The 17,506-nt window shown below is 42.0% G+C and overlaps 1 protein-coding gene across 2 annotated transcripts in view; it reads right to left on the bottom strand.

The window, feature by feature from the left end:
• Positions 1-16,321, bottom strand: part of mllt10 (MLLT10 histone lysine methyltransferase DOT1L cofactor) — a 40,670-nt gene extending 24,349 nt beyond the window's left edge. The window contains exons 1-6 of one of the 2 annotated variants that reach the window (XM_079181723.1): positions 15,861-16,321; positions 11,691-11,770; positions 7,730-7,784; positions 5,029-5,138; positions 4,722-4,825; positions 4,380-4,473 (exon numbers count right to left, since the gene is read on the bottom strand). In XM_079181723.1, coding sequence (XP_079037849.1) covers positions 4,380-4,473; positions 4,722-4,825; positions 5,029-5,138; positions 7,730-7,784; positions 11,691-11,770; positions 15,861-16,023 — 606 coding nt within the window. In that variant the 5' untranslated portion in view covers positions 16,024-16,321. The remainder of the gene's footprint in view (positions 1-4,379; positions 4,474-4,721; positions 4,826-5,028; positions 5,139-7,729; positions 7,785-11,690; positions 11,771-15,860) is intronic. The other variant, XM_079181724.1, reaches the window with a different exon arrangement.
• Positions 16,322-17,506: the final 1,185 nt, after the last annotated feature.

Here is a 17,506-nt window from a genome sequence, read left to right as displayed (position 1 = left end):
TATTAATTACACATTTTAATAAAGATACCAAATTAATTACTTTCAAGGCCATTCGTGCATTTCAAAACATTTCAATATCACTGACTTAAAAGTGATTTTCAACACCCAGGGTAGACATTTGTTGTTGTTTTGGTTAAATATACAGTATATCTACCCTGCATAGAGAGCCCTAAACATATTACTACATTAGTTAATCAAAACCACAAACACCTATTTTCTCCATTTTACTCGTTACCTCAAATAATATGCCTTCCGACACTCCGCTTGTCATAAATAAAAATAAAAGTTCTGCCAATATATTCAAAGATCGTCTCCAGCAATGCTCATTACGGAGCCATTATTAGAAGCACTGCAAAGTATTAATGCTCTTACAGTGTGCGCATGCAACAGTGAGGGCATGTTTCATTGTTTCGAGGCATAGAGAGGGTGAGATCTGAGGGCCGTCCTACCTTCTTGTCCATGTCTGGGGGTCTCTCTATACACTGAGAGGAAGAGTCACTTAAGCTCTGAGACGTACTACCACGGCCCCTGCTCCTTCGCTAAAAAGGCAAAGAGGAACTCCAAGTTACTGGATTAGGTCCAAAGAAGAGAGTCTAAAAAAAGAACTCGGATATATATTTTAGAAAAAATTAAACTGAAACTAAAACATGCTGATTGAACTCAAAACTGCAAAACAGTCAAAAAGCATTGTGCACAAAAGTGGTGGTTGTAAAGGAAAGCCAGAGTATAGACAAAAAAAAACTAAATACACCTCCACTGTATAAAAGGCCATTCCTTTTTTCAACTTTCATTGACCAAATGTAACCATTTAAGTGTTGAATAACCTTCATGAACACACATTAGAATAAACAATCAGGATTGGGGGCAGCAGTGAAGACCCACACAACCACGAGTTGTGTTTTATCGTTCCTCCTTTGCCAAAACTCAGATCTGAAGAGGTATCATGGGACATTTGAGAGGGGGGGGGTCTCGTTTATCGATCCCAGTCCAAGTCGGATTGTTTCTCGCTCATAGTATTGGTTGCCATGGTGATGAAGAACTACATCCTCAAATTACAGCCAAATTACCTCCAGGCATAGATCAAGGCGTGTGTGTTTACCCAGTCTAATCAAAAGTACAGATCTGTGACCGGAGACGGCTTCTTTTGGCATTTCATGTAAAACGGACTCTCCGGGGCAACATGGTGCACCATGGGATAAATCCTCCTCTTCTGGCCTCACACACACACACACACACACACACACAGGTCATTGTCTGAGTCATATGGCAATCTCTTCCCTTTAAAAGGGTCTCAATCTGGATTTCCAAACTGACACACTGTATATGCAAGAGTTCATCAATTACTGATCCGACTGAACAACACTTGATTATCATTCAACCTCACAGGACAAGATTAAAAAACTCGTACCAGTGTATGAAGCAAACTGTATTTCCTCTGCACCTTTTATTCGGGGATCATTCAGGGAGCTTCGTTATGTTTTCAATTAATTGAATATAACTGAACTGGAGACATATTGTTTTACTGCTGAAGACCAGTTGCTTTGGAAGTTGTGACAGAACTTTGCCACTTAGACCACTGAAGATGTTTGGAGCCATATGCAGCTGTGGGCCAGCAACACCCTGTGTAGAGGATATGGAGGCCGATGCATCAACGCGTGCATTAACACTGCTTAGAAATAAAGGGGAAATTATTCACACACAGGCTTGATGAAATCAACAACACGCAAAGATAATCTAAGTTTGAAATTAGATTTGGACACCGACAGAGTCCGGTCAAAAACCATATGTCGCTAACATGCCGTAAACATCCATCAAGTGGCGTTTTATGAAACCCACTCTGCTAACAACATTGCTTTCCTTCTCATTGATTCCCCCTCGTACATTCCTGCCAGCCATACAATCCCAGCTTAATGACATTATGCCCCAGCATCCAATTCATCCATTCATACACGATCAATAGAACAGCATGAGTCTTTCCATCAGCATTTGTTAACATTGCAAAATGTCATATATCTGTGCACGTGTGTGTGTGTGTGTGTGTGCGTGCACTATAAAGCCTGTCCTGTGTTTCCATCCTACCACTGTTCCAGATATACAAGATCATAATAGTTAAGTCACGCTCCTGTTTTTCTATATTTGCGTCCCTCCAGCAACTGATGCAGAGTGTGTACATGCATACATGTGTATACGTTGCAATAGGTTGTTAACTAAGAAGTGGAACAAAATCGGGAAAGCAACAAGACGTCTCTACAGTGAATGTGTGCGCTGAAAGCATATTCCTTCTGCATATCCTGCATTTGAGTGTTGATATGCCTATCCTTTTCGTTCTTCTCTTATCTGATTGAATTCTTCTTGACAATGGGCCAGCTATCCACCCATCAGGTTTGCATTATGCTGGTCGCATCGTCAGTCTACAAAAGATAAGGTAGCAATCATGGACAAGAAACCAGCAATCCGCCAATTAGGAGTAAATGCGAATTCTTTGTCAAACACACTCCCAAGTGCAGACAAAATAAACCGTTTTTCTGCCTTCTCTAGGTAACCTTTATGCTCTTAACACAGACAGAATCAGAAAAATGGAATTAGCTGTAAAGCGCGGAATATCATAGAATTTGTGAAACTGTGGATGCAATATATGAAAAGCTGCGGGTTTTCCTTCCATTATAAACATTTTGTTCACAGGTTCGGTTGTTGAACCGAAAAAAAAAAAAAGACTGTGTTGTCTTTGTTGTGGTTTAACTTTCAGGTGACCTGCTCCTCTTCTCTGCTCTCGGGAAACAGAGTGATGCCGAAGAGGCACTCTGAGACGGCTATCGTAGTTCCCTCTACACGACTACAGCCCTGATTTTCCACTCGCAGAGAGTTCTGGAGCTTCTCAACTCAAGCCCCAGATCGGAGGCAAATTGCCGTTGGCACGGCGCTCGCTGCTCAGAGACGCGAGCCAGAATCTCACCGATGCATCGCCTAGCAGGCTAAATATCCGACCAGTCGGGGAGCTACAGCCAATGAGAACGCAGGAATACATGTTGGGGGAGGGGTCGCCTGTGACTCATTAAAAAAAAAAAACAGAGGAATTCAAACACTTACAGCTAAATCTAAAGCCATTTACCTTATATATGGAATTAATGTATTGTTTTAAAACTGTACGTAATTAATTACTTTGAGAATAAAACACAGGAGTTTGGGGAAAACTGAAAAAGGAAACTGAAAAATAAAAAAATAAAAACGGATTTCTAAGCGCCCTATATACCATCCAGAGCTTACCTATCAGCACTAAACTTGCACTGCAACCTTTTATTGAAACCATGTGTCCAATCTAAGTGAAGCAGCACAAAAGCCATTACTACTACTACTGTTGACCAAATAATACAATTTAACTGACAGGACAGATCAGTTTGAAAGCTAAAAAATAAAATTACTGAAATGTTATTTTCCAAAGAATTTGAAACGCTTAAATAATGATAACGCCTGATTAAACTGGTTTGTCCGTACAGTGAAAACCAGGCTCAAAGGGGCCCTATGCAGCACCTGCAAACCCGACCCGCCATGCCCACTGCGGGCTTAGGACCAATACACAAAGGAGTGGAGGGAACCATGGGCTACTGATAGAGAGATTAGAGGCATCAGGAAGGGAGGAGGAAGAAGAGTAGATGGAAAGGGGTAAAGGACAGGTGGAAGAGAGGCGAACAGTGGGGAGATGGACTCATTGGTCCGGTGAAAGAGGAAGCAGATGGGGGAGAAAGACAGATGAAGGGAAAGAGGGCAGAGGCCAACAGAGACCGGAAGCTGACTAAAGGAGGGCGATGGCCAAGCAGGAAAGAGAAACCGTCCACGGAGGAAAGGACAAAAGCTAGAGGAAGGAAAGAGGAGAGTAGTAGTATAAAAAGGGGACAAGGATGAGAAGAGCTAAGGGAGGGAGAGGCTCAAGAAAAAGAGGGCAGAGGTGATGGTGGGTCATCTCTCAGCGGCAGCAGAGAAGTAGCAAACCATTCACAAGATGAAAGGTATTTCTCACTGTGTTACAGGTGAACCAATGTGTGTGTTGTGTCTACATAGCCATCAGTGCTTGGAGTTAGTGGAAAGTTAGTGGAAAAAAATATCAATAACTCATTCAAATAGTTAATAGACAGGCAACCTTCAAGACACACTCGTGCATATAGATGTAGTCACGTACAACAGACACTGTGGCCCTCAATACACACACAAGTCATAATAGTTTCATGCTTAAAACTATATAGAACTGGGATCAATGCTCAGTTATAAAGGAAATACAGTGTATCCATGAGTCTAGAAAAAGAAATCAGTTGAGCAGAATGAGATATCGTCTAGTGATGTGTGAAGTTGTGGTTTAATTATGACAAAAATAGGAGTACACTTACCAATTTGCTGTGGTGGTACTTGCAATATCCACAGTACTTGACATTGTCTGCGTCTGATCCTTGTTCCTCACATAACAACCCCGCAAACTGGGCACTGTGTCAGAGCGTAGTGCAAAGCAAATTAAATGTTAAAGAAAATAGTAAGAAATAGGAGAAAACTTTTCATCATTTATGTTTAATGTTACAACACAATAAGAATCACATTGCCAACACGTGATGTGAAGGGATTTGTACTCAAAAGTATATCAAATCTTCAAGTCTCTACTCGAGTGTGAGTGAAGAACTGAAGAAACAATCTCCTTCTTTGTCTAGTGAGCTTAATGTGATGTGACCGGGTCTCACCATGTGACATGGAAGGCCTGCCTGCAGCCATGTTTGTTGCAGGTCATACAGGCTCCAGAGGCTGCTTTACTCTCTCTGCCCTGGTCCTCACAGATGTAGCATGTCTACACACGTGCACACACACACGTGCACACACACACGTGCACACACACACGTGCACGTGCACACACACACACACACACACACACACACACACACACAAACACAGGTAAGAGATTATATTTTCAAAACGGACTCAGTCCCTCGTACTTACATTGTATATGCTATTTTGTGACATATTTAAATGCATAGCTACATTTTGTTTTACCTTGTTGTAGCGATCGTGTGGCACGGACTGGAGTACTATGGGCTCCATAGTCGAGACATTGGCGAATTCCACTTCAGGTATATAAAGGGCACAGACTACATGGGCCCAGCCTGCAAAGACACACACAAGCCGCCATCAACTGCTGCACATATAGGAGAGCAAAACGGTAGTTTGTCACATGTCAGATGTTAAACCATCTGTGAATATCTTGAATATGAACGAGAGTGCAAAGGATTGATGTTAATTAACCGACTTGTTTCATTCGTTGGTTGCAAGTTGCAAAGAACTGATGACCTGAAGAATACGATCAAACAACCACACCAGGACAGATGATGATGGGCCCATCTCACCCATCATCTCGCATCACATGACGCATCATCTCATCCGCCGCCACCGGCTCAGTGCTAAACTAAAATCTATATTTAAAATGTGTTCCTCGTCAGTCCATGAAACAAACCAAAAGTTGCAGTACGAACCCAAAATGGACAAGACCAGAAGGGAATGATAGATGATACTTCTTTGGCCCAAACCGAGAGAACCAAACACAACCGTAATGTTGTCTGGAGCAGGGATGTTAAAAAATGAACAGTCGAACACACCTAATTGATGCGGCGGTGACTTAAGAGGTTGCCTGTTTCCACAACAATGGACGCAACATCGTGGCTGCTAACTCTCCTAGAAGGGTGAACTGTGGATTTGATCTGAGCCTGTTTCGCAAATATCCTGCAGCTGGCGATAAATAATGGATTTAACCTGTTTGTGCATCGGTTATCGCTTGTTAGGAACTTCAACCCCAGCACTCCTGCATGGAAGGTACTAATCCTGTCTGTCAACGGTTAATGCTCGGTTAAGAACGGTTGGGTATTGGTCAGAGAAAAAAGTGATTAATTAGCATCCCTAGTCTGGATCCGTTATTAATATGTCAAATTGCAGTTTTTGGTTCCAGTCACATAAAAAAAAAAAAAAAAAAAAAAACTGAGCTCAACTTTGAAATGCTGAATCTTAAATGTGTAAATTTGCAACTTGGTAGTTAATCTATCCAAGTAGCAGTTTATTGAGCCCTAACACACACAGCTGCTTGTCAGTGAAGACAAGCCGGGGGCGGTGGAATGACAGTGGGGCATGGTGGAGTGGCAGCAAAATTGACGACAAGCTGAGGAGGAGCAGAAGGCGGTCAACGGGAGGTCAAATGGAGGTGGGAGTCTCCTGCCACAGTGGAGGTGTCTGTTTTTCCCCATAGCGGAAACAAAAACAGGCTTAAACTTACAGTTGAACCCCTGACCTGCCTTTGACCTGCTGCTCGGGACAGGGGTAGGAGGGCAGAGGGCGGGACGGAGGGGAGGCAGCGGGTGTGAAATGCTGGGGTATGTTGTTGTTTTGAAGTCCCTCCAAGAATCTAGAAGAGGCCTATAAAACAGGACTATAAAAGTGGCACAGCCTTCCTCCTCAAACTGAGCATTCACGGTGTTACCCCCTAAAAACCCAACAAAGCAGCCCTTCACAAACATGCCTTACTCCCAGAAGCTATCACAGTCAGACAATGAGCTTACATTTTTTGATAACAGACTGTGTTATCAAGTTTATTTTCATAACTTTATGAAAATAAACCACAGTAAGACCATGACGCCAACACCAGGTAAAAAAACAACTTTAGCTCATGTTGTTCCTACTGTAGCAGGTAATGAACTGCATGTACAGTGAATCTATCATTACAATATGCTCAGGAGTGACGGTATCCAGCTCTAATTTGCTACGATGCCACATATTGAATATTTCTTAGCACTGACTTGTAGGAAGTGAACTTGATGCTGATTTTAAATTGCACTCATTTCCATTAAACCCCCTTAAATACACGGATGTGAGAGATTATGTTTGAAACCTTTTAGTGCGCAAATTCTTTCTACTTTGTGTTTTATCTTTAAACTCCGGCTGTAAAGAGGGCACCAATATTTATTGGGTATATGCAACTGAATGACAAAAAAAAGAGGCCAGGACAAGCAGCTGTTAACGTAACTCCTGACTCCCTCTAGGTCTTTTCTTTCGTCTCTGCGATGTTAAGATCAAATACCCATTCTAGACTAATCCCTCTACTCAGCTGTTGTTTCAGGTGGGACAGTAATAAAGCAACTACCACACAGATCAACAAGTTAAGAGGATGTGACAAGAGCAGAGGAACGGATGGCGTGGGGAAAGAGATGGTGAGAGAAAAATGGGGAGGAAAAAGAGAGGGAGAGAGAGGGGTCATGGGAAGGGTAAAATAAAAGAGAAAGTAGTAAAACGGTGTGTGTTAGTGTTGTCCTGATGCCTCCCTGCAGGCCTGGACACAATCCCACAGCTGTGCCTCTCTCCCCGACTGACTCTCTCAAACACACACACACACACACACAGAATATTTACAGTCTCCACCAAACTGACCTCCCAATGAACCCAGAGAGGAGACTCCTCACAGGCCATGCACTATACCCATCCTGGCCCGCCCCCTCATAAACACACACACACATAAAACATGGACTGGCAAGGACGGCAGAGAGAGGCTACACACACACACACACAACAAACAGCAACATAACTCTCTCAGCACGCTCACACCCACTTAAACTTGCCGGTGACATACAATTAATGACAAAATACCAAAATACACAAGAGGCTCACCACAGTTGTGTGTGTGTGTGTGTGTGTGTGTAGCTGAGAGGGATTCTACCTCCGTTGTCTGTCCTCTTGAGGGCTCCATCTTTGTGGGGACACAGCTCACATCTCTGTGGGTAAAGAAGACACAGCGGGTCAGAAACAATCGTCTACTTAAGGGGAGGTGAGCACAAAAGTATGACAAATATGCCGCTATGTGGGATAAACTGGCAACTGGCCCCGACTTGTGGCACAAGGCCAGAAACTCTAAGGGAGGACACCCTCACTACCTGCCACCATAGGTTGTTTCTGTCTCCAAGTGTGTGTGTGTGTGTGTGTGTGTAACAAGTCATAGTGCAGTTATTTCTGCTGCTGCTGAGCTTGACAATTCAACTGTTCCTCAACTTACACATAAGGCGGTGCTGCTCATCTTAAGGCCGATGCTACATATTACAAAAAGCACCGCGTTTGTGTGCGTGTGTGTGTGTGTGTGTGTGTGGGTGTGTGTGTGTGTGTGTAGAAAGGCTTTCATGCGTCTTCTTTTCTTCTCCCACAAATAAATTGCTGTTGCGTGTTTAAATTCACACTTCACAAAAAAAAGAAAGTAAAGGTGCTTCCTCTCCACATTGCCATTGTATAATTCATCTTTCTGAATAGCTGTCTGTATACCAATACTATAATTGTTATATTTACTATGAAGTTCTCTTTAAAAACTGTATAATATTTTTTGTATTCACTCAATCTACAATCTGTCTGAATTTAGCACCTGTGGACTACTTTCATTTATTTTTTAATCTCATAAAAAACATTCAAATGCTTGAGGTGCTGATACCTACCTACCTAATATTACTTTGTTAGGAAAACAAGGCAGAAACAGGGAGTTAAGTACTTTACAACATGCATTTTTCATTTTTATGAAGGACACTCTGACACTAATTAAATTGCTAGTTCTAGTTATCTGCTAACTTTGCACACAATGTAATTCTTTGTGAACACACACACACACACACACACACACACACACACACAGCAAGTCAGCAGATCATCCCTAGCACCTGTACCAACAGCTACACGAGTAAATCTTGTCCCGAAAATAATCTCGACAGGTCCTTAGAAGTTTGCCGAGGTCATATTAAATTGAAACTCAGCAATACCATTTACCAGTTTGTGGCTTTTGCGCCAAGTTTTACGAAAAGAACAAGTCCAATACGGAAACTCTTCAGACAAATTCAGTTCAGTCCTAAGCAACATGATTCAGAGGTCTGTGGAGGACGGGTCAGCCCGGCAATGAGTGGAAACGCGGTGCTTTCCAGGGCCACGTTCCTGTCTGGGCAGCAACATCTTCACAAGCTGTTAGGATGCAGACTAGATAGCTTAATGTTCGCCATAATAGGCCACACACACAAACATGTGTATTTGTTAAGTGTTGGTGACCTGAACAAACAGCATTTAAGATAATCTTTTAAAAAGCTTTACAATCCGGATTAAATAATATAATTTGGTGAAATATGATGGTAACTGGGGCAGAATACAGATTGTGGGCTGACAGGCTAAGGTCAAAGGTCAGCGGGACAGTGCAGACCTCTAATATCATTTCTCTACTTTGCCTTTGATACAGCAGCGTATGCAAGATGTATAGATTTAAGATGAAACCGTAGACTAAACAACACAATCATGCTTTTGAAGTCTCAAGTTAAACAATGTTACTATTTTAATACAATACAATGTATTCTTAGGTCCCCCGTTAATTTTCTTTGATGGAAATGTTCTCTGGGCTTGTCTAAGCAGAAATCTAAAAAAAGAATCTCATTACACATGTGGCTACTTTTTGGCAATGATGCACTATATTTCCAGAAAAAACAAAACACTCAAACACTAGATATAGAACGATAAGAAAATGTCTGTATCTCAGAAACTGCAAGGAGCACAGTCAAGTGTTTGGTACTTTTGAACTGATAACAAGTTGAATATCAAAAGATACGCACACATATGCAATGTAAAATCATATGGAAAACATTTAATATACACAATGTTAGCGTTTTTGGTCATTTTTTTCTAAATCCTGACTTTGACTATTAAATAATTAGATAAAAGTGGAATTTTTCATGTGATCTAAAAATGTAGTACCGTTAGATATTTGTCCAAAGTATGTCCGTACCAGATTTCAAGACTTTAGACTAGGGCCTCCCCCTCTTAGTCGATAAGTCGACTAATGGATCACTTTGGTCTTAGTCCACTCAGATCTCTTTAGACGATTGGTTATTCATTATGCTTCTTTTCATGCTAAATGACTTATTTACAAGAAACTTAAAAAAACATCTCTGGTAAACACAAGATTTGTACGATTCTTTGTGGAGAAACTCAATTAAATCAACTAATCGTATAAATGTTAGTCGACTAAGGCTAATTCGACAATAACACGTTTTTCTTTTAAAATCTCCGTCCACACGAGCGCTTCAGCATCGTTTTAGAAATGATTTGCGTCCATACTAACACACCTGAAAACGAATATCACATGACCAGTCACGTGAACTGGGCATGCGGGTGCCGGTGTAAACAAAAAGTACTGTAGATTGGTTGCTTAGCTACAGAATACACAACAGAGTACTATTGTACTGTTTAATAATAAAAGGTTGTCCTTGATCCTTGAGATCTTCCTCTACATTTCTCTCACACACACACACACACACACACAACTTGTATTAATCAAAATGACTCGATCATGGGTAAAGAAATGTGGTCAACACACGTCTCTCACTCGTTTCCCCTTGGTTTCATTGTCTGTTCTCACACTCATAGCTCGGAGCATTTATGCTTTTGTTCGTTTACAGTTTCTTTGTGAACTTCACAATAGCTTTGCAGAACAAATCAAGCAGTGGTGAGAACAGGAAAGTCCTCATTTTTGTGTCCATCGTCCCTCCTCAAAGCTGCAAACCATGACTTCAAACGTCCACTCCATTGGGCTGATAATGCCGCTGGGCTCTAATAATAAGAATAAGAATCAGGGAAGGACACGTCATGACTGCTAAGACCCAATCAAGCAGCAAACAGGTCCTCGTTTTCAAAAAGGTCCCCGTTTCTGCCTTTCCACACTACAACACAACCCCGGACCTTTCAAACTACGTGGCGTCAGGGATAAAAAGTAGCAAAAGATATGCGTGGGTGTAGCCTAAAAATGTATTTGGTCGAGGAAAGCTCTACGTTAGACCCATCAGAACTAATGCTGTGGCATTTTTCCATATCATACTAAATATAGTTTAGTTTCCGTTACATTTTGTCAAATGTAACGGCCAGCTTCCAGTACGTCTGAACTGCTACACTGTGGTTAACCGCATATTTCCAGTAAACTACACTGAAAGGCTGGGCAATATGCCAATGTTTGTCATCTACCACAAAGCAACATTTTAGTTTGTTACATATTAAAATAATCATAAATAGTTCTGTCAAATAGAACACAAACAAAACTGCCCCCAAAACACTCCTGCATGTTCTGCATGTTCTGCATTTTCATTCAGATTTGTAGAGAAATAGATTTCCTTTTACCCAGCAGTCCCTTGAAATGAACTTGAACAACATGACATGGGATTTTCCAAAGCTAAACTGTAACTGTAACTGTAGTGCAAAACAATGGTAGAAAAAGAGGTTCTGGTCATCAAATTTAACAGTGACACCCCCCCCCTCTCCCTTGCTTTGCATTTACTCACATGACCGAAATATTCAGAAACAGTGGACAACTCGCACTCAGAACGTTCTCAAAGAAATGTTCTCAGCAGCACAAGATATGATATTGGCAACCCATTGAGATGAAATATTACAAACGGTGCCTTCGACGTGCACCGTCTTGTTATTTTAGGAGCTTTGTACCAAGCCCTTTGAGCAGACTCCCCGATGATTCAAGGCCCAACCTATTTTCTCGGCACATTTATAAATGATAGCGCTGCACGGGTGCACGAGGTCCACCGTCTCCGACAGACAGTCCTGTTATTCCAGGAGTTTACTCATAAATGATGAATGGATAGATAGATTCTGTGACTCACCACACGGGCCGCTCTCTCCTGAGATTCACACTTTCTGCAGAACCACGGACCAGTGGGCACCTGCACGATGCCATAGCAGGCTGAGGAGAAACGGAGGGGGGACGTTTGAGTAAGTCATCACAACCTCAACAAAAGACTACATTTGATACCACAGAATACAATCACACAGGGATAATGAAACCACACCAGATCTGACTGCACTCAATAAAAATCTTCACAATATCGCACAATCTCCACACCAGAGCCAGAAGGTAAACTCGAGACTAAACTGGTTTGAATGCAGAACTGAACGGTGTTTTGGATGTGACAGATTGTTGAAGACACTGCTGTTGTTTTTTTATATATCGCTCTACTGACAGCTGACAGTTTGCCTGCACTACAAAATATTTTAGGCCCGAGGGGACAAAGGGAGAATAACTGGTAATGCATTGTTAATGTTAACACATATAGGCATCAATGATAACGGTTTGCGTTATGTTAAGTTGCCAAGAGTGTTACACCATACATAAAGAGGCTGCATTTAAACAGCACACTCTACTTGACCTCTTCCACATATGTCTATGAAAAAAAGTTTAAAAAAAAGTTGTATTTTAGAGATTAAACAATACTAAATACTCAAAATATGACAGGTAGAAGTTACTTTTATTGTACTCAATGCTGTGTGGATGCTACATGAACAGGGTCAGAGAGGACGCTTTCATACGTTCTTGTCAAATCTTAATATTTTGACAACGCATTAGCAAACAATTAGCAAACAATGAAATTGCCAAGACGGACTGCAACGTCAAAACCACACTGAGTTCTTTCACCTTGAGGAATAACCTAGTTTCACAGATGCTTACGCGAGACAGATTTAAAGTTGCAGTACAGGCGGTGCTACCCTAAATACAGCAGCGCTACCCTAAATAGCCTACCTCTACAGATTTTCAGATTATCCCTGATCAGACCAGAGCCCATAATCCAATGGAATAAACAGCTATAATCCAGGTTTCTCAGAACAAAACACCCAAAGGTTAGTAAATTCAAATGAAGTTCCTGGTGACTAGACAAAACAAGGACCAGTTGGACAGGATATTCTGCACACACACTGCATACTTTAATAATTATGGCTGGCTCACTTAAAAAACGTGCCATGCTAACCAATGGCACATAGAGTATGGAAATGCTTTTATGCTATTTGAATTTAAAATGATAATAATTTCACGATGGAAATTGAGGATTCTCAACAGTATATTGACTAATGTCTTGCATTATTTTCTGTGTTTATTGCAATGCAATATTACAACTTAATGTACAGTATACTTTCTTCCAAATGTTCTCTTAACATTAGTAAATCGTGTACATAGTTATAGTATATATTGTGAAACTCTCCCAGTCCCAGTGAAGCACTCATAGTCTCGCCTGGCTCGGTTTAGATGCATCTCTGGATTTAACAAACTGTTTTGACAGATATCTAAATTATTAAAATCTGGAAAAAGTGCTCGAACAGATTAATATCTGCTGATGGCTGAAATTTAGAAACTCATTTCATATTGTAGAATGTTGCTAGTGAATCTTTTCTGACAAACGTGTTTCATTTAAACAGACGCTGTCAAGACTGTGGTTCAGGAGCAGCTCTGTACAAGGTAACGCATGAAAAGACAGCGAAGGCCTATTCTTCCCAAACACAGTACAGCTCGTCCGCTTCCAGTAATTCACGAGAGGAGGAATAAGCGACTTTCCAATCAGACTCAAAACTCTGACATACTTTCTGAGTTCCGTGGACAACTGTGAACATGTACCGCACATGCAGCTCCATTCATTCGACAATTGAGGGTCCACATCAGTCCATTACACATATGCACATTTCCAGCCCATCTATTGCAGTTATAGCGGCAACGCACCCTAATGTTGCGGCAAGGAGTTCAGCTGCCATCTGTCCGTATTTGCATATCTCGAGAATCCTTCGCCCAATCTACTTCACACTTGGTGTGTGTATTGCTGGGGACCCAAGGGGCGGCTTTGTCAAATGTGGTGCAATTTGGACAGACGGTGGCGCTATAACAACAAACTTTACATTTTGGCTTGTAACTCTTGAACCCGAAGTCTCAAAAACAAAAATTATGTGGGTCCAGACAGATGGTAAAAGGTAAACGGACTTGTACAGCACTTTTCTAGTCTTCTGACCACTCGGAGCGCTTTAACACTATACATGTCATTCATCACCCATTCACACCCATGACAGGAGCCCATCAGGACTATCTAACCATTCATACACCAAAAGCACAGCATTTGGGAGAAATTTGGAGTTGCCCAAGGACACATCAACATGGACTAGCGGAGCCCGGAATCGAACCGCCAATCCTCTGAGTAAAGGATGACCCGGTCTACCACTGAGCCAGAGACGCCCTAACAATCTATTCATATAAACCTTGCCCATTTGCATCTAGATTGTTTTTCCGCCATTTTGAATTGTGTCTAAATCTGTTTCTTTTGAGCAATCGTTGCTCAAAAGCTTTGGGAAGGACTTATATTACAAAAAAACAATATATCCTGAACGCTTTGTACAATTGCAGCCACATTTGGTAGACGTGTGTGGATATGCGCCCCTTCACATATCTCAAGAAACATTCATTCGATCTACTTCACACTTTGTATTGCTGGAGACCCAAGGATGTGTACAATTGGTGCAATATTAATAAACTTTGAATGAACAAGTGAACAGCTCTCCGTGCAGCAGAGGAGGCGGGGCTTCAGGGCTCTGCAGACTTGAGTCGAGTAACAAAATGAACCTGCTTTTCACTTGATTTATTAACTCAGTAAACACGAGTTTATGGTCTCAATTGCTCATTTCAAGTCTTCTTCAATACAGCATGATGTTTATTTCGTAAATTATGATCCCAGTTGGCGTGAAATAGACAATAAAACTGGGTACGCTTAAGGGTGAGGCTTCCTTGTGATCGACAGGACACTACCACAGCGTCGTCCTGTTGGGGAGCTGTCCGTGTTTAAGACATTTAATCATTACATAGTTTGTTTTCAATTTATGGAAACATTTTGGTTGCCTACAAATTATCATCTAGCCGCCCGTTGTTTAAACTTCGACTCGTTCGTGTCACTTCTGGTTGCAAAAAACCAAGATGGCGACAGATAAAAACCAAGATGGCGGTGGCCAAAATGCCGAACTCGAGGCTTACAAATCGATGGGTGACGACACAGTGAACTACGTCCACTTGAATTGAAAACCATGAATTGGTGTATGGTTCCATCCCTAGTACACAATAATGCATTAGTAATTATAATCCAGTGATATAATCCTGCATAATGAGTACTTTACATATATGTTGATGTTGCTACTTTCACTCAAGTTAAATATCCAAGTACTTCTTCCACCACTGCTTAAGACCAGCAAAGAGAAACTTTGTTTTTAACCTGGGTAAAAAAAATTTAACATCTAACGAGATCTGAGTATTACAAATGTGTAACAGCTGTCTTACAGACACGCTCCTGTCAAAACTACTTATCAGACCGATCACTGACAAGTTGTTGCGAAACAACCTGTGTTACAAGTGTGAATACATTGCTGACATTTCAAATAGTGTACTGTATCCCCCTGCGTTGGCAAATTGTCACATGGCCAGCTGTTAACTTTGTAAACACGGGACGTCATCTGAGGTCTGAGTCATTTCGGGTGAGCACCGCCACAACACTAGAAGCTCTAGAGATCATCGTTTAGTGGCTTCAACTTATCCCAATCCTGTACTCCCGACCTAAAGAGCAGTGTCTGATAAGTTTCTCTCCGTATCCAATGCAGTTTGTAATATTATTTAGTAAATTAATCCGGATTCTACACAAATCGATGAGAGTTTCCCGCGAAGTTTACACTTTTTTGACGTGAGGAGGGTGACCCTCCTTCTTCCTCTGAATCCCACATGACAGCTTCTGACAGGAATACGCACAAAATGAGCACGACTCTCGTCTACAGCGGATTAAAACAGGCATTAAGACAGCCGTCGAGCCAAAGCGGTGGACATCGCTGCAGTGTGAGCTGAGCCTGACCTCAGCCTGGCCTTGGTGAGGGCAGGCGGAGGAGGCTGCATACGGAGCGCTCCATAACCTTGCAACAACACTACGCTAACTAGCCTGGGAGCTAACGGCTAGCTCCTAGCCGATCTCACGGCACCAGCTTACCTTGATGCACGGCGACGTTGCAGCCGTGTCCGTCGCAGTACACAAGCGGGTTTTCCGCCCACCCCCTCTCATCAGAGCAAACACAGCAACCGCCGATCATCTCCTTCATATTATTCTTCGACAACTCGTTGTCCGCCGCCCGACAACGCTCGCCGGAGACCATCTATGAGGAAAGCGGACATGCGGAGGAATACGATACAAAGATAAACCGAAACCGTGTCCGAAGACGCTCCTCTTCTCCGTGCTTTTGACGCTTTAGGACCCCGTGGGTCGAAATGTCATGTTTTGAAGGTATTTACGTCCCTTTTCGACACCGTATTTTCTCACCAAAACATCCACTTCACGGCGCGACGGTGAGGAGAAGAGGGGGGACTCTTCGAAGAGAACAGGAAATGCGTAATGACGCCAGGCGCGTGTGTGTGCGTGCCCTCTGACAGGAAGTAAAAGACGGATGTGATTGGGTGGCCGAATGCAACGTTTTACTGAGTTTCCACATGGCCAAGTTGCTTTGAAAGTTTGTAGCAAAGAGACTTCCCTTAACTCACTTCCTTGGCAACATTGTAGCAACATGGAGGGAGGCAAATATCTGGTGATTTGACAAAGAACTATTAAAAGCAGAATGTTTTGGAAACTGATGTGAGTGTTGACTTTAAAAAATATATATGTTTACAGCAAGGACTGCGACTTCATGCTTGGTCTGCTGAGGGGACTAAAATGAGATTGTGATGCATAGAGCACAGCTGCATTGAAAATAAATGTGAATATCTATTCTACCAAGTTGTGAGGTTTTACTTTCAGTGTGAGGATCATGTTAGATTATTTTACGCAATAGCTTAATTTAGAGTTGGATAAATTAGTTGAATAATCGATTAACGAAAACGAATTGACAACAAATTTGAGAACATCAAATAAGTCATTTTAAGCTAAATTATTCTCAAGTTTTTGTTGTTTGTTTTTTAAATCTCACGGTGGTTGGGGTGCACAAATAACATTTCATCATAGCATCACAGGAGTTCACACAGGTTGGGCTCATGTCAGGTTGGGCTCCATACCACCTCCGCACCTTTCATACAGAACAGCGAGGCTGAACACAGTCCTGCCCTTTTGCAGGCTGTGTGTAAGGCGCTCATAACTCACACTTTCTCAAAGAAATGTATAATACCTGTTTGATACGGCCATTGATTGACTGCTGACTCCTCACTCACTACTTTAAACCGGCCGGTATAGGAGCTGCAAGTGATTACACAGCTGAGTGCATCGCTGCAATTTGCTCACTTTTATTGTTTTGGACGGCGTCTTTGACTGTCAGCCAAAAGCTAACGAAACTACCAGTACACACACAGCTGAGTGCATAACAGCTAACAGAATTACAGTACGGGGAACTACTATGGGCTTCAAGTCGCAGTTACGCTAAGAGAAGGAGCTGAGATGTGGTGCAGACATTGGTACATGAAGATGGGAGTGTATCTGTTGTGAGAAGTGCAAGTGAAAAGCACTTCTGATACACTTGCAGCCTAGGCGAGAGGTTAGCCAATTGTGTGTTGTATTCATTCAATCAAACACTACAGCAGTGGTTGTTGCAGACATATGGTGGACATCTGCACTCCACTGAGTGCACCACTCTAGTTTGACTATTTAGTTATATT

Source organism: Pholis gunnellus (genome assembly GCF_910591455.1).
Source record: "Pholis gunnellus genome assembly, chromosome: 20".
Classification (NCBI taxonomy): Eukaryota; Metazoa; Chordata; class Actinopteri; order Perciformes; family Pholidae; genus Pholis; species Pholis gunnellus.
The sequence above is the reverse complement of the archived record's forward strand: the minus strand, read 5'-3'. Positions and strand labels throughout refer to the sequence as shown.